General features: G+C 58.6%; 8 protein-coding genes across 8 annotated transcripts; 5 read left to right on the forward strand and 3 right to left on the reverse strand.

The window, feature by feature from the left end:
- Window positions 1–185: 185 nt before the first annotated feature.
- Window positions 186–467, forward strand: GLOTRDRAFT_22969 (uncharacterized protein; the record flags this gene model as incomplete). The annotated part of the gene is made up of 1 exon (XM_007869967.1): window positions 186–467. A coding segment is annotated over one exon (282 nt), but the record flags the coding sequence as incomplete, so codon positions are not given.
- Window positions 468–1395: 928 nt separating this feature from the next.
- Window positions 1396–3419, reverse strand: GLOTRDRAFT_95326 (uncharacterized protein; the record flags this gene model as incomplete). Its single annotated transcript, XM_007870430.1, has 8 exons — window positions 1396–1721; window positions 1896–1965; window positions 2005–2190; window positions 2240–2296; window positions 2346–2481; window positions 2530–2776; window positions 2824–3261; window positions 3311–3419. 8 exons carry the CDS (start codon window positions 3417–3419, stop codon window positions 1396–1398), a joined length of 1569 nt encoding a protein of 522 aa, XP_007868621.1.
- A 929-nt stretch (window positions 3420–4348) lies between these two features.
- GLOTRDRAFT_111949 (uncharacterized protein) lies at window positions 4349–5727 on the forward strand. Its single transcript, XM_007870431.1, has 5 exons — window positions 4349–4384; window positions 4447–4568; window positions 4636–4921; window positions 4979–5498; window positions 5559–5727. Coding segments are annotated over exons 1-5 (966 nt in total). The 5' UTR covers window positions 4349–4382; the 3' UTR covers window positions 5595–5727.
- Window positions 5728–6219: 492 nt separating this feature from the next.
- GLOTRDRAFT_117321 (uncharacterized protein) lies at window positions 6220–11632 on the forward strand (the record flags this gene model as incomplete). The annotated part of the gene is made up of 18 exons (XM_007870432.1): window positions 6220–6831; window positions 6893–6961; window positions 7015–7132; window positions 7189–7254; window positions 7308–7636; window positions 7698–7930; window positions 7990–8416; window positions 8470–9135; window positions 9189–9335; window positions 9381–9668; window positions 9726–9773; window positions 9826–9888; window positions 9950–10147; window positions 10202–10240; window positions 10309–10424; window positions 10483–10556; window positions 10618–10794; window positions 11568–11632. 18 exons carry the CDS (start codon window positions 6220–6222, stop codon window positions 11630–11632), a joined length of 3735 nt encoding a protein of 1244 aa, XP_007868623.1.
- Window positions 11633–11872: 240 nt separating this feature from the next.
- GLOTRDRAFT_45569 (uncharacterized protein) lies at window positions 11873–12555 on the reverse strand (the record flags this gene model as incomplete). The annotated part of the gene is made up of 3 exons (XM_007869983.1): window positions 11873–11910; window positions 12025–12157; window positions 12361–12555. Coding segments are annotated over 3 exons (366 nt in total), but the record flags the coding sequence as incomplete, so codon positions are not given.
- A 452-nt stretch (window positions 12556–13007) lies between these two features.
- On the forward strand, window positions 13008–15156 carry GLOTRDRAFT_131641 (uncharacterized protein; the record flags this gene model as incomplete). Its single annotated transcript, XM_007870433.1, has 6 exons — window positions 13008–13112; window positions 13162–13461; window positions 13510–13633; window positions 13692–14309; window positions 14359–14643; window positions 14699–15156. 6 exons carry the CDS (start codon window positions 13008–13010, stop codon window positions 15154–15156), a joined length of 1890 nt encoding a protein of 629 aa, XP_007868624.1.
- A 1066-nt stretch (window positions 15157–16222) lies between these two features.
- GLOTRDRAFT_117322 (uncharacterized protein) lies at window positions 16223–17387 on the reverse strand (the record flags this gene model as incomplete). The annotated part of the gene is made up of 7 exons (XM_007870434.1): window positions 16223–16303; window positions 16358–16543; window positions 16614–16715; window positions 16772–16870; window positions 16921–17053; window positions 17108–17241; window positions 17340–17387. The coding sequence occupies 7 exons, from the start codon at window positions 17385–17387 to the stop codon at window positions 16223–16225; spliced, it is 783 nt and encodes a 260-aa protein (XP_007868625.1).
- A 373-nt stretch (window positions 17388–17760) lies between these two features.
- Window positions 17761–18284, forward strand: GLOTRDRAFT_131643 (uncharacterized protein; the record flags this gene model as incomplete). The annotated part of the gene is made up of 3 exons (XM_007870435.1): window positions 17761–17786; window positions 17846–17868; window positions 17923–18284. 3 exons carry the CDS (start codon window positions 17761–17763, stop codon window positions 18282–18284), a joined length of 411 nt encoding a protein of 136 aa, XP_007868626.1.
- Between the last annotated feature and the right edge of the window lie 1136 nt (window positions 18285–19420).

Genomic DNA, 19420 nt, shown 5'->3' on the forward strand with positions numbered 1-19420 from the left:
CGCAACTACCGTGGGAGTCGGGGATCCGCTCTCTGTTTAGATATCAGACTTACAGTGCTTTGCATAAAAGTCCGGAAAACGCGATTCGCAAAATCTTGTTTGTAGCAGCCAAACAATACCATATATAGCAATCGATCACCGCAGCTAGGCCGGCGATGTGACTCTCGTCACTGCCCATGCCTCTCCCGTACACTACGCCGGAGCTGCGCTCTCAGATTGTAGCATGGCGGTATGAACAGGGCCTTTCTGTTCATGATATCCACAAACTATGCGGTTACTCTCTCAGTACGATCTATGAAATCCTCAGCATCTACCGGACATATGGGCAGGTTGTTGACCCAAGCAATCGACCCCGAGGACGACCTCGTAAACTCGACATGAGCGACCTGGATTTCATCCATGGCTTACTGAGGGACAACCCGGCCCTGTACCTCGATGAAATACAGGAGATCCTCAGTGAACACAAAGGTCTGAATGTCTCGATTGCTACTATCTCGCGCGCTCTAACACCAAATTGCCCTCACTCGGAAAAAGATCTCGAAGACCGCTCTCGAACGGAATGAGCTCTTGCGCGCAACTTGGCAAGCACAGTGGGGGGATCTACCCATGGAGTCGATCGTATGGTTGGACGAGTCGAGTGTGGATGACCTGACGAACCAGCGGAATATGGGATGGGCAGCATTGGGTCGTGCGTGCGTGCGCCGCGAAACATTCTTGCGGGGTCAACGATATTCGGTACTGCCGGCACTGTCTGCGGAGGGCATCCTAGCACTTGATATCTTCGAAGGTTCTGTTACGAAGGAAAGGTTCAAGCAGTTCCTACGGAATGAACTGGTATGTCCCGTTGTAAGGATCGATACTCTGTACTTACAGGTGTGTAATGGTTATAGGCCCCCAAACTCAATCCGTACCCTGGCACTCGGAGCGTAGTTATCATGGACAATTGCTCTATTCACCACGACGAGGATATCCGGAGCATCATAGAGGATGATTGTGGTGAGTGCGCCGAATTATGTACGCGTGACATTGGCTCGAACTTACGTGCCTTTGCAGGTGCCAAGCTTGTATATCTTCCTCCCTACTCTCCTGACATGAATCCAATTGAGCAGGCTTTTAGTTCAATAAAGGCTTGGTTGCGGAGGCATGAGGCTGAGGCTGTAAATCCGCAGGTTAGACCTTGGCTGATCCATCAAGCCACTCTTGCAGTATCGGAAGAGGATGCCATAGGTTGGATTATCAACTGTGGTTATTCATAACAAGTACAGAGTTAATATATACTATTGAATGAGAGAATTATCAGCTTGTAAAAGGAGTGTGAAGCATTATATCTGATGCAAAATAGGATAATGAAAGTTTGGACTCGACAGCGGAACAATACCGAAACTTGAAACCAGTTCAGGCATGCTCAGCTTGCACATGGCTGCGCTTCTTGAGAAGCCTTGCTTGCCACTCAGTGGCGAACTCCCGCAGCTTCCATACATCACCCTCCACGGCACCGGTGATAGTACACAGCCGTTCAGCTGGGATCTTCCCAAGTATATCAGGGGTGAGCCTCTTCTCCGCCAGACTCTCCTCGTAGACTAGGAAATCAACACCCTGCTTGTTGAGGAAGTCAAGTAAGCAGCTGTGGAGATCGGTATGATGTTCGGGGAGAGGAGACAGGGGAGGGGAGGCAATGCGGCGATGCTTCGGCGTCGAAGGCATGGCTTGGGAAGACAAGCCTGCACCAGGAGTTTGCATATTAGCCATATTCTGAAGCAGTGGTACAAAAGCGGCCATCAGCAACACGTTTGGATCAACAGCAGAGCTTGCAGTAGGCTGAGAAGATGAAGACAGAGGGCGAGGACCGGACCGCCCACGAGATTTCATAACCGACAGTTGTCCATCGCGCACACCATCGAACTCAGCTGTGTTCGGAGGTACAGACTTTGTGCTCTCGTGTGCTGCCTGGATGATGATATCTTGCTATGAGATACGGACACAATATACAATAAGCTAACTCACTATAGCAGCCGCCCACATTTTGAAACGCCGATTGTTCAGGCGCACATGCCCATTTTCAGTCTTGTAGCAATACCCGGTGTCGCCGTTCTCGCCGAGATGCTCAGTACATTTGTGTAGGGCCTTCAGCTCCATTATAATGCCTCCATGGAGCTGCATCTCGTCGGAGTACATGTCTAGGCGGGGAACCTAAAGGATAATCAATTGACTGATCGTGTCAGAACCATGCCAGACGTACCATAGTTCCGTCAAGTAGCTCATTATCCTCGTCGATAGCCATAGCGGCAGCGAGAGGCTGTGCTGGATCATCAGAAGGGATTGCTACTGAAGGTTGCACTACTCACGCGCTTGCGAATCCGGAAGCCATCCATATTGTCGGCGTTGAGCTCCGCTGTTATGCTGCTAGGCCTCTTCCTGAGAATAGCGCCGATTGCGATGGCGAAGTCGTCGTCCGTGTCAATGGTTGCAGCTGCAGTTTTACTGACAGGCACCCTTAGTAGCGCATATCAAACTGGTGAAGTCACTTACTTTACACCTGTCCACCAGATCTTGAAGCCGGGCCCAGCGTGTGGACCTGCAGCATATTGATCTGCGAGATCATGCGCTTTCAGCATGGCAGCAACGAAGTCGGCACGACCCAGATCCTCAGAGAAGGATATCAGAGCATTCTTCGTGACCTGGGTCTTCTTTGAGACCACCCGACTGCCTCGAGTTGACGGACCCTTCTCTTTGACTGTGTACACGAGGGTCACTGCTACGACGTTGCCGCCGAGTGCTGCACGAAACGTCAGATGAGCATGGCAATAGATACTGTGAACAGACCTCTACCCATCGCACCGTTCGTGGCGTTATTGGCAGACGCAGGCGCGTTTGCCAGCACCCCGGGACCGTCAGTGCCAGCAGGAGCACTGCCAGGTGCAGTGGGCGCGTTTTCGCGAATCTCTTGGACATCACTCGGGGGACCGCGAGGTTCTTCGGGCACGCCTGCCTCAGCTCTGGCAGCAGAGCCTTGCGACGCTTGGCCTCTATATGGAAGCGGAGGCTCGTACGGAGGCGGAGGTTGCGCCTGATCTTCAGCGGCGACACGAGGGCCTTGGCGTGCAGGCGACGGCGCAAGTACCCGACGCTGCGCCGGAACGTACACAGTTTGGACATTCGCTAGAGGCGCCCCCGACCTTTCAATAGCAGTGAATGCCGCCTGACGAGTATGCTCAATCTCCTCGTTACTGTAGTAATACTGAGGAGGGTTGACCGCTCCGTCTAGCACGATGAGTCAGTGGGACCTTTGACCTCAGAAACTGATGCTCACCGATCCAACCGCCACGTTCAAGCCAATAACGCGACACGGGACGCATCTGGCCGCCTTCCGCTGCATTCTCGTTGTGGAATTGAGCAGACCGTCGAGGCTGTCGAGACATAGGGAAACAAAGGAGAGTGAATGAAGATGAACTTGGATGGGGATGAGAAACGTACTGCAGTATCGACCAGCTTTTATCCTCTGGACATCCCAGTAGTCCTGACAGCCGCTTGTGAGGCTCGTCGTAGGGTGCAACACGAAATGAATGGAGTTGGGGCCTTAGCCACCTCCGTCGGTGCGTCTTGGGGCTCAGATGGACTATCGACCCTGAGCTGAACCGGTGCGAGGTGGAGTGAGCGAGATTTATGTAGCAAATGGGGAAAGCCTATTGGCCACCACACAATATTGCAGTTGTCGGGATACGGTCATTGCGATGGACGACGAGGGACTTGGGATACTGGAAGACGACGAGGAGCGTGACACGGGTAACACAGCGGCCCGATGGACGGTGATCAATTACTACATATGGTATTGTTTGGCTGCTACAAACAAGATTTTGCGAATCGCGTTTTCCGGACTTTTATGCAAAGCACTGTACTCGTCTTCACATTATTGTTTCGACTTACAGCCTCGAACGTTCGACCCGTGGTCAGGGTCGAATCCGGTCCAACCTGCCGGGATGCCGGATATTCCCGTCACGTGCGGTGCGCGTCGTATAGAAATGGCTCAGTACTGCCAGCACAGCTGACGCGTCGTGCACTGTCGGGTCTTCCTCGTCTATTGGGCTTCATATTAATTGGTAGCGCTATGGACGATATTGGTTCCCGAATTGCTGAGCGTGCTGCAGAGAGAGCGGCGCGTATCAAGGCGAAGGTCGAGCGAGCGGAGAAGTATAAAGAAGAAGTACTCATCATTATCGTGGTGGCAAGCCTCTAGGCTGACCGCGGGTCGTTTGTAGGGAAACGAATTGTTTAGGAAGAAAAATTATGAAGCTGCGCTGGAGTGCTATCAGAACGCTGGCCGGCTGCGCCCCCACGAGCCTGTATACGCGTGCAACGCCGCGGCTGCGTTCCTCAAGCTCGGAATGTCCGTGCAATACAGTCTCTGGCTTTCAATGGGTTTTGTGCACTGACACGTGCGTGCCCAAGGTACGAGATGGCGGAAGAGGCGGCGACGTCCGCGCTCAAGTTCGATCCGGGCTGGACAAAGGCGAGGTACAGGCGCGGGCTCGCGAGGAAGGGGATGGAGGATTACGCCGCCGCTATGATGGGTGCGTCCTTGCGTAGTATTGTATTGGATACTATTTGATTTGAGTCACTCACTGTTTGCTCCCGTAGATTTCCACGTAGTGCTGAAGCTCGATCCGTCGTGCGCAGATGCTCAGAAGGAACACGATATTGTGGCCGACTTGTGCATGGGAGATTGGGACCATGATGCGGATTATATATATCCCCCGCCTGACGAGCACCTGTGGCAGAACTGGGAAGAAGGCTCGGACTCGAGCGACTTCAACCACGAGGGAAGTAATATTCCCTGCAGGTGGTACAATCGCGACGGGTGCAAGAAGGGGAGGGAGTGTCCATACTCGCACGCGCCTGACGCGAAAAGCGTGAGGGATAAGCTGTTAGTCCCTCCTCAGGCGCGGACGTCGTTTTGTGAATATTTACTAGATGTTTACAGCGGTCGCAACGTCTGCGTGTTCCACGTCATGAACAAGTGCAAGTTCGGAGAGACGCGATGCGTGTACTCGCATGATCTGCGGTACCTCCCCGACTCGTGGGCGGCGTTCATCAAGGATAAAGGTCGGGTAAGGGATTTCTGGGAGCTGTACTTGGAGTATCAGAGGGTTCCAGACGGGACGTTCGCGCCGTGGGCCGAGCCGAAGCGCGAACAGTGGCTCCCGGAGTACTGCAGGCGGTCGGTCGAGGAGATCCCGGACGATATTAGTGCGCTCTGGAGGACCAAGCAAAAGGGTCAAAGGAGGAAAGGTGCGAAGGACAAAGGGAAGAGGCAAGGTAAAGGCAAAGGTAAAGGGAGAGGCAAAGATACAGGAGGTTGGGAGGAATTCCTGAGGAAGGCTTATTGGGACCACGAGCTGGAGCGGGAGGCTGCAGAGAGAGCCGACAATTACGGATTCACACGGGCAGAGGTCGACGACCTCTTATGCCAAGGGGTTAAGCCGTGGGACGAAGACGCATGGGTGAGTCTCAATGTTTTGCGATGTGGTATTTCTCGAGTGCTGATGTCCAACGCGCTGCAGGACGTGATGCAGGTCTTGAATGGGGACTTCTTCTAGTCCAGCACATTTATTGACGCACATTGTTACTGTTGAGCCGGTCACCGGGGCGCTGTATTTTCAGAGATTTCTTGGTTTACTACTTGTTGCTTGCTCATGTTTCGGATTCGCTCCCTGGAATGAAGTCGTCCGCCTCCTACACTCAACGCTATGCCGAAGGCAAAAGATCCGAGCTACGGCTGTGATCGAGATAGGGGACGACGTTCGCTTAGATTACCGGGTGGCAGTGTAGTCATACGAAGTGAGTGTCCTCCGTCATCATTCCGACATTCCAGCATCCTCCTTAATTAAACGGCCTGATACTTCCAGGAGCCGGCCATGTTCTGCATCTTAACGACACCGTCGTCTTGAGTGATGCGGGTTTCATCTGTACTCTTAGCCCACGGCGCCGACTACAACTGCAAGGACCGCAGGGCCCGGGGTCATCCGCGGAGTCACGTTATCGTCCGTATCTTGACGGTCGATCCATTATATATAGTTACTAACCCTTTATGCGCTCGATTTCATCGCTCACATGCTTATCTAGTATCTAACGAGATGGAATCTTCGCGCCTATCTCTGCCCGCCCCGCCTGACGGTATAACTTGCCTCGCGTCGGCGTCGAGGGGCAACCAAACGCCCCACCATGGCCCCCAACTTCGACTACTCCAAGCACAAGCTGCTCGTGGCCAACCGCGGGGAGATAGCCGTACGCGTCTTGCGCACCGCCGCGCGTCTTGGGCTCCGCACCGTCAGCATCTACACCCCGTCGGACGCGCTCGCCCCTCACGTCTCCCTCGCCTCCGAAGCCTACCCCATCGCGTCTCCCGAGCCCCCCCACGCCCCCCTCCCCGACGCCCAGGGTTACCTTTCGGCTGCCGCGATCGTCGCCATTGTCAAGGCGACCGGCGCGACGCTCGTGCATCCCGGGTACGGCTTCCTCTCCGAGAACACGGATTTTGCGAGGATGGTCAAGGAGGCGGGGGCGACGTTCCTCGGCCCGCAGGCGGAGGTCGTCGAGATGATGGGCCTGAAGCACGAGGCGCGCAGGAAGGCGCTGGAGGCGGGCGTACCCGTCGTGCCCGGGACCGAGGGGCTCGTGGGGAGCCTGGCGGAGGCGCTGGAGGTCGCGAAGGACAAGGTCGGATACCCCGTCATGCTCAAGAGCACGGCCGGCGGTGGGGGCATGGGCATCGTGGTGTGCGCGGACGAGAAGGAGCTGAGGGACAGATTCGAGGGTACAAGGGCACGAGCGCAGGTCAGGGCGCGCCGCTGCATTCTCTGTCGGCAGTGCGAGACTGACATGGGGACTTTGCAAGGCACTCTTCCACAACCCGGGACTGTTCATCGAGCGGTATTTCCCCGCAGCGAGACATATCGAGGTGCAGGTGCGGGTGGCCTGGGCCTGCGCATCCTGCCCTGAATGTTAACCACTGTGCAGGTCTTCGGCAACGGGCTCGGCGACGCCGTCCACTTTGGCGAGCGCGAGTGCAGCGTGCAGCGGCGGCACCAGAAAGTCATCGAGGAAACGCCCAGCCCTTTCGTAGCCGGGCACCCAGGCAAGTCTTTCTCCAGACTCCCCCGTGCAAGGTCAGGCTGACGAACACGCTCCAAGGCCTCCGAGAACGCATGTGCGCCGCCGCCGTGCGGCTCTGCAAAGCCATCAGATACAGCTCTGCCGGTACGCCCGCGTCCGTGTCCCCGCGTCCGCTCCACTCACTCGATGCACGACAGGCACGGTCGAGTTCCTCGTGGACGACGCGTCCGGCGCATTCTACTTCCTCGAGATGAACACGCGCCTGCAGGTGGAGCACCCCGTCACCGAGGCGACCCGCCCGGGGCTGGACATCGTCGCGCTCATGGTCCGCCAGGGCGTCGCGCAGCACGAGGGGGGTGGGGTTGCCCTGGAGGAAGAGGAGGAGAGGTGGCGGGATGCGCGCGGGCACGCCATCGAGGCGCGGGTTTATTGCGAGAACCCGAGCGCGGGGTTCATGCCGGCGCCGGGGGTGCTGCAGTACGTCGAGCTCCCCGAGGAGAGGGAGTGCGTGCGGGTCGATGGCTGGGTGAGTGATTCGGCGCTTGATGCTGGATAGCGACGGCGGGCTGATTCACGCGCGACAACAGATATCGACGGGGACGACCGTGACGCCCTTCTTCGACCCGCTCGTGTGCAAGATCATCGTCTCGGGGTCGACGCGGGAGGAGGCGGTGCAGCGGATGGTCGACGCGCTCGCCGCGACGAAGATCATGGGCCCGCCGAACAACGTCCGCTACCTCAAGGCGATATGCGAGAGCGAGACGTTTAACCTTGGCAAGGCGACGACGAAGTTCCTGGACAGCTTCGAGTTTGTGCCGCGGTGAGTGGGCGGGCGCGTCTGCGCAGCGAGGATACGCTGAACACGACGTGACATCGTAGGGCGGTGGACGTGCTCTCCCCCGGGCTCGACGCGACGATCCAGGACTACCCGGGGCGGCTCCTCGGCCTGGGCATCCCCCGCGGCGGGCCGATGGACACGCTCGCCTTGCGCGCGGCCAATATCCTCGTCGGAAACGCACCCGGGATGGAGGCACTGGAGCTTCTCCCGCTCACGCCCTGCCGGCTGCTGTTCCACGTGCCCGCAGTCATCGCGGTGACCGGCGCGGACGCGGAGGTCAGTGTCGATGGGAAGAAGGTAGGGACGTGGGAGAAGGTGGTGGTGGGTGCGGGTGGCAAGTTGGTCGTGAAAGGCGCGGGTAAGGGTGGGAGGGGGTGTAGAGCGTACGTTGCTGTGAGAGGGGGGTTTCCGGACGTGCCAAAGTATTTGGGGAGTAAGAGTACATCGACGGGGATGGGTGGGTACCAGGTACGTGCTAAAGTCCCTTCTCTTGAAAGTGTTCACGTAAGTTCCACTCCAAGGGGCGTGCACTCGCGGCAGGCGACCACCTCGCGCTGGGCAAATGCGAACCCGAAGACGACGAAGCGGCGATGAAACTACCGCCCTCGCTCATCCCCACATACTCCTCAAACTGGACCGTTCACTGCCTCTCCGGCCCGCATGACTCTGAAGAATTCGTCACCGCAACAGGCATCGAGGAGTTCTACGCCACGCCCTGGAAAGTGAGCGCCTCAAGCAACCGGATGGGCATCCGCCTCGAGGGTCCGAAGCTCCGCTGGGCGCGCGCGAGCGGCGGCGAGGGCGGGAGCCACCCGAGCAACGTGCACGACAACGGGTACGCGCTCGGCACGATCAACGTGAACGGGGACACGCCCGTCATCCTCACGAGCGACGGCCCGGATATGGGCGGGTACGTGTGCTTGTGCACGGTCGCGACGGGGGATATGTGGAAGCTTGGCCAGCTGCGCGCGGGGGACACCGTGCGGTTTAGGAGGGTGTCGTTTGGGGATGCGATGAGGTTGGTGGATAGGGGTGTGCAGTGGTTGGAAGCGGTCAAGGATGGTAGGCATGATTACACTGCAGAGGAGTTGGTCGCACCAGTTGCAGAGGAGGATCGCAAGGGTCCAATCCTCAAAGTTATCCCCGCTGAACCGGCAACGGGCAGGCCACGAGTAGTCTTCCGACAGGTGGGTTCTTTTTCGCGCTTCATCGCTCGGGCGTTGATCCAGCCCATACTCAGGCGGGAGATTCAGCCATCCTGGTAGAGTATGGCGAGCTCCTCCTGGACCTCACCCTCCGCGCCCGCATCCACGCATTCGAAACCGCCGCAAAGGCTCAGAACATCCCAGGGGTATGGGCGTTCGGGCCATGCATTCGCTCCACCATCGTAAGTTCCCTCCCTTCGCACAAGCCGACGCTTAACCCCGTGCAGGTGCGCTACGACCCCCTTACCACCCCGCAGTCCGCCCTCCTGTCCGCGCTCGTCGACGCCGAAAGCTCACTTCCGGACTCGATGGAATCCATGACGTTCCCAGGGCGCAAGATCACCTTCCCCGTGGTGCTCGACGACCGGTGGAGCAGGGAGGCGCTGGACCGGTACATGCGCTCCATCCGCGACAAGTCGGTGTACCTCCCCAGCAACATTGAGTACCTCGCGCGCAATAATGGGTTGAAGGGCGGTGCGGCGGAGGCGCTGGAGTTGCTGACGAGGGGACCTTATGTGCGTTATTGCAGTACCAACCTGACTGGATGAGATGGGCGCTGACGATGGTTGAAGCTTGTGTTCGGTGTAGGGTTCTACCTCGCGTGTCCGTTCCTGGTCCCAGTAAGTTCCCCCTGAACTCTGGAACAGCGGTGCCCTACCTCACCTCGCGCAGATCGACCCCCGCTGCCGCCTCGTCGGGCAGAAGATGAACCCCTCGCGGACTTACACGCCCCGCGTCAGTCTCCTTTCGCCCCTACTCTCTCGCTGCTCACTTACCTTCGCTCGCCTTATAACAGGGCGCGATCGGCATCGCGGGCCTCGTTGCGGCCATTTACCCGATCGAGTCTCCGGGCGGGTACCAGCTGTACGGGCGCACGCTGCCCGTGTGGCAGACGTGGGGCCGCGGGCGCGATTTTTCCGCGGCGCGGCCGTGGCTCCTCGAGCCATTCGACCAGGTCGTGCTCCAGCCTGTGAGCGAGGGGGAGTACGTCGAGGTAGGTCTGCGTGAGTCTGGGGAGGAGCGCTCATGCTGTATGGTGAATGCGTAGATGGAGAAGCAGTTCGATGCGGGGCGGTACGAATTCAAGGTCAGCTGTGCTTGTGCTAGTGGCGAGGACGAATTGGGAAGAGTCGAGCTTCATGCTTTTTTTGGTAGATCGAGCCGGTGACGTTCTCGATCGCGGAGTATACCGCGTTCGTCGCGTCCGTCGCGGACGAGATCAAGGAGTTCAAGGCGAGACAGGCGGAGGGCACCGCGAAGGAGGAGGCGCGGTACGTACCAGTCGTGTCCCACAAAGGAGATAGGAACCCTGCTCATTGTGTCTCTCAGCGAAGCCGAGCTCTTGAAAGAATGGGAAGCCGAGAAGCAGAAGGCCGCTTCTTCCAGCACAGCGACGGCCGAAGGTCAATCAACCACTTAGTCTAATATCATCACGACATCGAGACTGATCAAACCTCCACGCAGCCCCGCAAGACGCAGGCGAGACCGTCACCGCCTCGCTCGCCGCGACCGTCTGGAAGATCCACTGCACGCCCGGGGACACCATCAAAGCAGCGGAGGACGTCCTCCTCGTGCTCGAGGCAATGAAGACGGAGATCAACGTCGAGGCGGGGGAGGAGAGCGTCGGGAAGAAAGTGAAGGGTTTCGGGCGGGGGGTGAGGGAGGGCGGGGTGGTAAGTACGGGGGATGTGTTGGTCGTGCTGGAGTAGGCTAATGGGGGAAAGAGGAAAGTAAGAGGGTGGGATGTATCTGTATTTATAACGGTTAGCTTGCGGACATGGTGCAGACTCGGGAAGAAGAAGGAAGTGAAGTCGCTTCGTATTTGGGTGGCTCTTGGGGGAATGGACACCCCATACCTCCGTAACGAGTTCAATGAGACATAGGGCTTTGCCGGGGTGGAGCGTCAGCGCGCATCGCACAGCGGACGGGGCCAATTAGAGGCGTGCACGCCGACAGCGGCGAGGCAACGGATTGAACGGCGAAACGGCTCGTGTGGAGGTCGAGTCTAGTTTCGGACGCTGCGAGGGTCGAGGTGGTCACGGAGGATACCAGCCGTCCCGTGGAAACTCTACCCTCCCGCCAGCCCTGCTCGACGGGGTTGGCTGAGTGTTCGGCTGAGGAGAAGAACAAAGCGGGACGAGTGCGAAGTTGGTGTAATGCGGGTGTTGATGGCCAGTTGTGATATCGTACCATACACCGCTGGATCGAGGCCTGCCTCGACGAACAGACGCAGGGAAGATGAGGAGAGCGCTGCTCGGAAGTGCGAGTGTAATGAGTTACTACGGTAGTAGACCACTCACCGACGGCGGTGGGCAGGGACGCGTGGGAGGAAGGAGATGGCGCGGGGAGACCTCAGCAGTTGGACGTAGCCGGTGACGGACGCGACGACAAAGTGCAAGTACCCCGCATACCAGGCATCGCACCCTCCGAAGAGGGTATTCCGGCCAGACCCCGCGCCCTGCTCACCCCTCACGGCTGAGGCGGAGGGTGCTCTGCGGAGGGGTGCTACGGGCTGATATGCTAAGCAGAAGAACGACGTAAGGAGTTGGTATGATAGAAATGATCTCGAGCCGAATATATCGGGTTACCAAGGACTTCAGAAAATCGGGATGAAGCGAACGAAGCAATGAAGACATTTGATTCGCTGTTTACCATAACATACACCGCGGAACCTAATTGCTGCTCGTACGACGACTGAAAGCTTAGGAGACGCACGCGTCTATGCTGTCCAGACCTTCGCGATGAGCTCCGTGAGACCTGCAGCAGTCCGTCAGTAACGGTGACATAGACGAATACAGAATGCAGCCACGTTGGAGGGCATGCGGACAAAGGCACGGGAAGGAGGGAGCGGGGAAAGACCACGGTACTCACCGACGTCCTCGGTGTTGAACTTGTACACGCCGACCAGGACACCGACGGTCGTGGCGCGCAGGGTCCAGCTCGCGAGCGGACCGAGGATGGGGAATTTGCGCTTGTGGACGTAGTCGACGAGGATGGAGTCGAACTGAGGCGGGGTAAGTATGGTATAAGCGGTAAGAGAGGACGAGGAGGAGGTGACGGCATGATGAATGAAGGAAGGACAAGGTTGGATGGGGCACGAGCATAAAACGGAGGGAGGAGGAACTTGGGGACGCGGAGCAGGATACAAGCGCCAACCCATGCGAGCTCGATCCGAGCCCTCCCAACCAACACCAAAACGACACTCACCCCGATGTGCGAGTGCATGACCAGGCTAACACCGAGCAAGCCGTCGAGGACGGGGTGCGCGGTTGGGCTCATGACGAAGGCGGCGCCGGTGAGGGGGACAAGCGCGGCGGAGAGGAGGCGCTCAAAGGCCCAGTGGTACGAGCCGTGCGTCTTGGACGGCGGCGGGAAGGTCGTCGGGTCGTTCACGGTGCCCTTGTAGATGGCTGTGCGGCGTCAAAGACGGAATGCGCAGGGAAGAAGGGAGGTACGCACGGCCGCCGGGGACGTACTCGGTCGAGCTGCTCGTCGCCGTTCGCACTAGAGGCTATCTCGGTCAGCGGGAACAGGACGGGGAGGAGGACGCTGACCTTGGGCGAGGGCGGCGCGGCGGGCGGCGAGGCGGGGCAGCGACGAGCGCAGGATGAGCGAGGAGGACATCGTCGGCGGGAGCGAGGGAGAGTGTGAGCAGGACGGCGGGAGCGACGAGCTCGAGCCGGAGGGCGCCCAATCACGTGTGTCCCGTTTCAGTCCGGACATGTCACACGGCCACGTGCTTGCAACACGGGTCACACCGCGCCGACCGCGGTGGCGTTGGATTTCGAAAGCCACAGACATCGAACGTGAACCTCCGCCCACGATGACCTTGATCGAACATCTTCTTCCTCGATATGGCCAGGAGCGGTCTCGCTACTGTAGACGAAGATTGCAACGTAGCAGAGCTACGAGCAGCGGTGCAACGGTGTACTGCGCAGCCCTGTCTCAGGCCGCGTCTGGTACGTTCATTTCGTTCATGAAAAGCATACCAACGCACAAGAGCACTAGATTCCCGACCATATTCGAGATGAGCTTCCGGAACTTGATGAAGACGAGTATTCTATACAACTCGCTATCTTAACTCACGAGCCAGCCGAGTTTCCTCTGGTGTCGCAGGACAACCTCCGCTCGGTGCTCAGCGTCCCTTTCTCCGAGAAGCCGCTGCTGCTCGTCAGAACCCAACTCGTGCCCCCCCTGTCAATTACTATCTTCGACGCTGCGGCGGACGAGCTGATTGTCCAACTCCGCGCCCAACATCCGGTTACTACAGGCCTCCCTGAGCACATGCGACGCTATGCAATGTACCTGGTGAGTGAGATCCTGACGGAGAGTAGAGCCGTGCTCAGACTGGGCCAGGCGCCCCGGAGAATCTGGGTGACACCACCAGAGACGTTGAGGGAGGCTGTCCGACGACTTCACCTGGCTTCCCTTCAGAAAGTGTCCATGACCACACCGCTGGAGATCATACGTCGACCATGGGGTTTCATGCCGGAAGAGCTCCACTTCATCATTGCACCGGACGCTCACCACAATAACAGCAATATGCGCAGCGTCGAAACCCGCTGATGAAGACAGTCTGCGAGCGCTTTCGATTATCGAACGTCGTAAAACGTATTTCCTGAAGCGTCCAACGAAACCTCCATCGTCCGAGGCACAGCCACACCGATTTTACCAAACGCAAAAGAATGAGGACGTAGCGCTTTATTGCGGCCGCCCATACGAAGCTACCACACCCCCGACTCTTCTGGATGCGACTTTGTGCCAGCTGCGTCATGACATATCCCACATCGTCCCGTCCGCCAACGACATCCAATGCTTCAACGCTCTGCGCGCAGAAGCGGTGCAACTATACAAACTGGAACCTCAGCGGCGGACCAGCTTTTCTCGTGTCCTTCGCGAAGGAGGTACTCTACCGGATTGGCCTCTTCGTGGGCGTGCAAGCAAGCACGACAACGGCGGCGACCTCCGAGTGTCCCGTTTGGGCGCTGAATTCCTCTACTATATCCAGGCGGTCCAGCTCGAAGTCAGCCAGGGCACGACCGAGCCGTTTATCGAAGCAATCCACCGTCACATGGAGCACATCCGCATCATCAACGGTCGTGAACCAGGAGATATGGCGAAGACGAACTTCCCGGCAGTCATACTGCTGAACTTCGGTCAGTGCCGCTCAACTGCATTCGGACATATCGCTGAAGGTCAGCCAAGGCCCGTACCTCGCTGTCGCCGCCGCAGCGTTCACCGATAAGCCTGTCGCGGAACATCTCGCATGCGTGCCCTTGCACGTACACTCTACCAACGCCGACGAGCTCGCGCGGGGGCAGCGCGTCCTAGCCGCTCTCCGCGTTGCCCTCCACGACCTCAAAACCAACTACCCCGCGCCGGGTGTCCGCGGCCCGCCCGCCGACTGTCCCTTCCACGACTTTTACGAAGACGCCGACGGGACTCGGCATGCGCTCACATACGACGGCCCCGTCGAGGGCGCGCGCGCATGTTGCAGGCTCGGAGACGCGGCTGTACGTCAAGTTCAGCACGCGCTACTCGGCAGACGCGCATCGCGCCGCGCACCGCACCGGCTTTGCGCCCGCGCTGTATGCACTCAACAACGTCGGCGGCTGGCTGATGGCTGTCATGGAAGACAAGTCAGCCGCGTACACTTCATTGTGGGATCTGAAGCAGAACGGGGAGACGCCCGTGGACGATTGGGACGCGGCCTTCGAATGGGTCCAGCGGGCGGTGGAAGAGCAGCTCGCCCTCTTGTTCGAAGCGGGATACGTGCACGGCGATGTGCGCGACACGAATGTACTGGTGCGTGACGCCGACGGAGAGAGAGACGTTCTCCTTGTCGACTGGGACTGGGCGGGGGTGAACTTGGAGGCGCGTCATCCGCCGAATATGAGCCGGGAAGGAATTCCTCGCCCGGAAGATGCGTCGCCTGGCGGGCTGATCGCCCCCGAGCACGATATGTGGATGGTAGAACATTTGCTTGATTGGGACTTCCCATAACCTGTCTCGCGACCAGCAAGGCATCTCGAGTTGGGGACCTCCTTGTATGTATTTGGCTTTTTCGTATTGTATCTATTGACCAGCTACCAGATGCACCCATGGCTGCCGCCGGCTCTCGAGTCCATGGGGCAATAGGTAGCACAGGATTAATACTACTCACAGCGGGCAAGCACCGGTGTCCCACCACCGAACATTCGTCTTCCATGGTACGAGAACATTTTCCTAGGATGCTCCGTAGCGGAACATGAAGAATACAAGGACAATGTTAATTAAGTGTCCCCTTATTTTTGGGGACCATAGTAAATGTCCTGCAGACCTTTCTTTGTTCACTCAAGGACATTCTTCATGTCTAGGTCAGTCATTATCCAGAAAGGACCATTCTAGGAAAGTGTTTTCCCAACTGGGAGATGTTCCTGACATGCCTGCCGGTGGGACATCGGTCTCTGCCCGCAGTGACCTAGGTCTGTTGGCAATCCCCTGTACATGTTCTTCCTATGAATCAGCGAATTCGCGGACAACGAAAGCTCCGTTACTTGAGAAAGTCCGCGACACTGGCCGTTTGGATCTTTGGAGTCCCCGACATCGTGCCACAGCGCCGCCATATCATGGTTATGACGTTCCCAGGGAGTGGAGTAAGGATGCGCCGGACAGATACACGTCCATGCGCTGATCGAGTACATCACGCTGAATAACCGGTCGGAGGCGCTGGAATTGTGGACGAGGGGCCTGATATGCGTGATTCAGAAAGACACGACATGGCTGTCCGCAGCGCCAGTACGCCCCGCTGGCCTGGAGCTCGGTCAGCCTCGCGCAGTCCGACACCCGCCGCTCGGCCAGAAGATCACTGTCAGATCAGCCCCCTACGAACGTACTCGCCCGCCCGCGTCGGTGCCAGTCTCCCTCGCGTGCCCCTGCTTCCTCGCTGCCACTCAATCTCTCTCACCTGCGTCCATTTATCTTCCTCGCGTTTCTCTCCCCCTCTTTCCTTATCAGGGTATTCTTGGCCGCGCATTAGTACATTACAGCTGTCTTTTGTTTTGAATATGTAGAGGAATCAGCCAACCGCTCATCGCGCCGCCCTCGCGAGCCGCCACCCGTGCACCGTCGCGCGCACCTCCTCCTCGCCCGGGTCCTCGGGGAACATCGGCTGCAGCAGTCGTGAGTACACATCGTTACCCTTGAGCGGTGAACGGGCACGCACCGGGTACCTGCGCGTGAGGACCTCCGCGCACGCCCACCCGCGCGCGCGGGCCCTGGCGAAGAACGCGAGGTCGCGCGCGGCGTACTGCGGGCGGTGGTGCGTGTAGAATACGAGCACGCACGGGGGGTTGTCTGGGGAGGGGGAATCGGAGAGGGCGCGCTCGCAGGTGGTTAGGAGGGCGTCGTGCTAGCATAAATCATGGGTGAGAAGAGAGGCGGGGGAAGTGGGGGAGGGACAGGGACAGAGGGGAGCGCACCTGGGAGTGGTTGAAGACGAGATCGGAGAGGATGATGAGGTCGAAGCCGGCCCCGCCCGCGTGCGCGAGCAGCGGCTCGACGGGCTGGCCCCAGATGTATCCCTGCAGCACATGGTATCAGCACGCATCACCAGCACGGCTCCAGACAGCCCGCGCACCTGCACGACCACGCGGCCCGCGCTCTCCGGGATGTTCGTCTTCACGTTAGATTCCAAGTTCTCCAGCAGCTCCTTGTCGGGGTAGTCCGTCAACACCGCCTGCCTCAGCCGTCAGCGTCCTCGCTCAGAACGAGTACCATCCGGCTGACCTTGTGCGCGCCGTTGAGCGCGGCGACGAGCCCGGGCAGCCCGCCGCCCGCGCCGAGCTCGAGGACGCAGCGCCCGCGGTAGAGCGCCGGGTTTTGGTCCAGAAAGGCCGCGAAGGCGCGCGAGGCGTTCCACCTTGCAATTGGCTGGTGAGCGCGGTCGAGTCGAGTACGGGTGGAGGGGACGTACAGGTAGTGCCCCCAGAGGGGGTGCGAGCCGACGAGTCTGATGTGCACTTCGTGCCAGTCGTCGTCATCGATGTCCTCGTTCTCGCGGGTGTAGATTGCGGTTGTGGCGGGCGGGGTTGGCGGGCGCGGGGCCTCCTGCGCGATCGCGAGATAACGCGAATGCCACAAGACCAGGGAAGAGAGGCAAGTACAGCGTCAGGGATGGGACGGAAGAGCAGGTCGACGGGACTGACGGTGAAGACAGAGTCGAGCGAAAAGGCGGCGTCGTCGTCGTCGGACATTGCTGCGAGTGGCAGAGTCGGACGGGATGAAAATTCGGATGTGGTGGCGTGGGAAGCAGCTGGAACTGCGAGTCGACTCGGATTTTATTCACGCACACGACCGGTCCTCCTCGTACCACCTGTCTATTTCCGATGCACGTTTTTGTCTCAGCGAGAGGACGTGTCTCTCGCTGACTGTATTGGCATCTCCCGTTATAGCACTCTCCTTCCCTTTATGGAGCTGTGGCACCGTTGGGAGTGACGTACCTGTGGATATCCTGCAGCGGTGCTATATAACGAGCAGCTCTGTAGGTCGTTTACTACGCTATTTGCATTCACTTCTTTGCATTTGGAGGTTTAATCCAATCGCTACATATCGCGTCGCAATACCATCATGTCGGGAGTAGGAGACAAGATCAAGTGCGTAAGGTAATACTTCGCCGCTTGATGAGTTTGGCTTACAAGCACGCGACGAATAGCGGTGCGATCCAGATGGTCCAAGGTACGCCTCTCGCCTCCCAGCTCTCACCTTCCTTCTTGACCTGATCTGCTTCAGGTATCGGCGACCAGATCCGCGGCTCGCTCATGGAGACGCTCGACACCTCCCTCTCCTCCATCTCCAACTCCTCCAATGACCCCAACGCCAGCCAAACACAGACGCACTCATCAAGCCGCAACGCGGAGCTGTGGAACAAGGGCAAGGAGGAGTACCGCCAGGGCCGCGCAAAGGTCGCCGGCGTGCCCGCGGCGGTCGGGGATGGGGTACAGCCTGAGAAGGAAGGGGCGTCGGTGGGAGGGGAGGGGAGTGAGAGCGAGCGGCCACCCATCAACCCGCACGAGGCGGGGCAGGTGGGCCATGGCGACCGGAGCGTCGGGGTTGTACCAGGCGGCGGGAGGGTCTTGCACCCGGACGCGTGAGGATAATAAAGAGGAAGAATGTATGCTGCACGGGTGATCGCGCCTTCCAGTACTGGTGTATCGCGTGGATCGCGTTTCACGCTATGCATTTGATACATTCCAGCGCCCCTTACGCGTACCCGCTCTGAACTTCCCGCCTTGAGAGTACGTATCATGGCTACGCTGGTCTTCACAGACTAGTATGACTATTAAACTCTTTGCCATCTATCGGAAGCTGCTCTCGGGACCGCAGCTCCAGAGTCTCCGAGAGACCAATCAGCGTGTCTCAGACTGCTATCATGGTGACACTCACGGTGATGCGTGCCCATGGTGGACAAACTCGGTTGCATTTCCTTCCACCCAGTCAAGGGTCTGGCTCGCTGTTATCAGAAGCTATGGCTGTGCGCATTCATTCATACCGCGAAGACACCTGGGTCGGTCCATGAGGCCATTGCATTCCTGATCTTCCTCGTCTTGTGCGCGATCTCTCCCCTTCTGAAGCCCACTGAGCGTATGGGGGTATGGGTTCTGCCAACTGCAACTAACTAGATGACAGAGGGCGCGAACCCCACTGAGGGTGTTTGTATGTCTGAACGCGACGAGCCGGCGTCCATGTCCATTGAATATCTCATCAGCGACGGATACGGCGCCGCTACTGCGGGGACGGCGTCGCGGCGTGCGACGGGTTCCGCGGGAACTGCATCATGGACGGGGGCAGCGACGGGGGAGGGGAGGGTGTTTTACTGTTGTTGAGTGAGGAGGTGCGTGCGGGAACGCGATGGGGATCTGTAGGGTATTGACCGCCATGGCCGTTGCACACGCGGCAGGCGTGGCGGTGTATTCGGGTTTGGAGTGCTGGATTTGGGGGTGTTTGCCGCGCGGTCGTGGTGTACACGCCGCGAGAGCTGCCTGTAAAGAAGGGACGATCGTTGGAAATGAAACGGGGCGATACCCTGTTTCCGCAAGAGCAGTTCCCGATACTCCCTCCTATAGTCAGCTGCAGGCTGGGATCTGAGATGCGGAACTGCTTGCAAAGAGAAAGGCGGTGAGATCTCAGCAAGGCGAAGAAGTATCTGGGGAGAAAACAGTATCAATATGACAAACTGCGGGACGGGCCGCCCTGAGTGCCTTCGTTGTGTTACGCTAGAAACATCAGT

Source organism: Gloeophyllum trabeum (genome assembly GCF_000344685.1).
Source record: "Gloeophyllum trabeum ATCC 11539 unplaced genomic scaffold GLOTRscaffold_00011, whole genome shotgun sequence".
Classification (NCBI taxonomy): domain Eukaryota; kingdom Fungi; phylum Basidiomycota; class Agaricomycetes; order Gloeophyllales; family Gloeophyllaceae; genus Gloeophyllum; species Gloeophyllum trabeum.

Coding starts and splice junctions, on each gene's coding strand:
- GLOTRDRAFT_111949 (XM_007870431.1), top strand. Junction 4,922..4,978: donor AAAAGCGTGAGGGATAAGCT/GTTAGTCCCTCC, acceptor AGATGTTTACAG/CGGTCGCAACGTCTGCGTGT. Junction 5,499..5,558: donor CGTGGGACGAAGACGCATGG/GTGAGTCTCAAT, acceptor AACGCGCTGCAG/GACGTGATGCAGGTCTTGAA.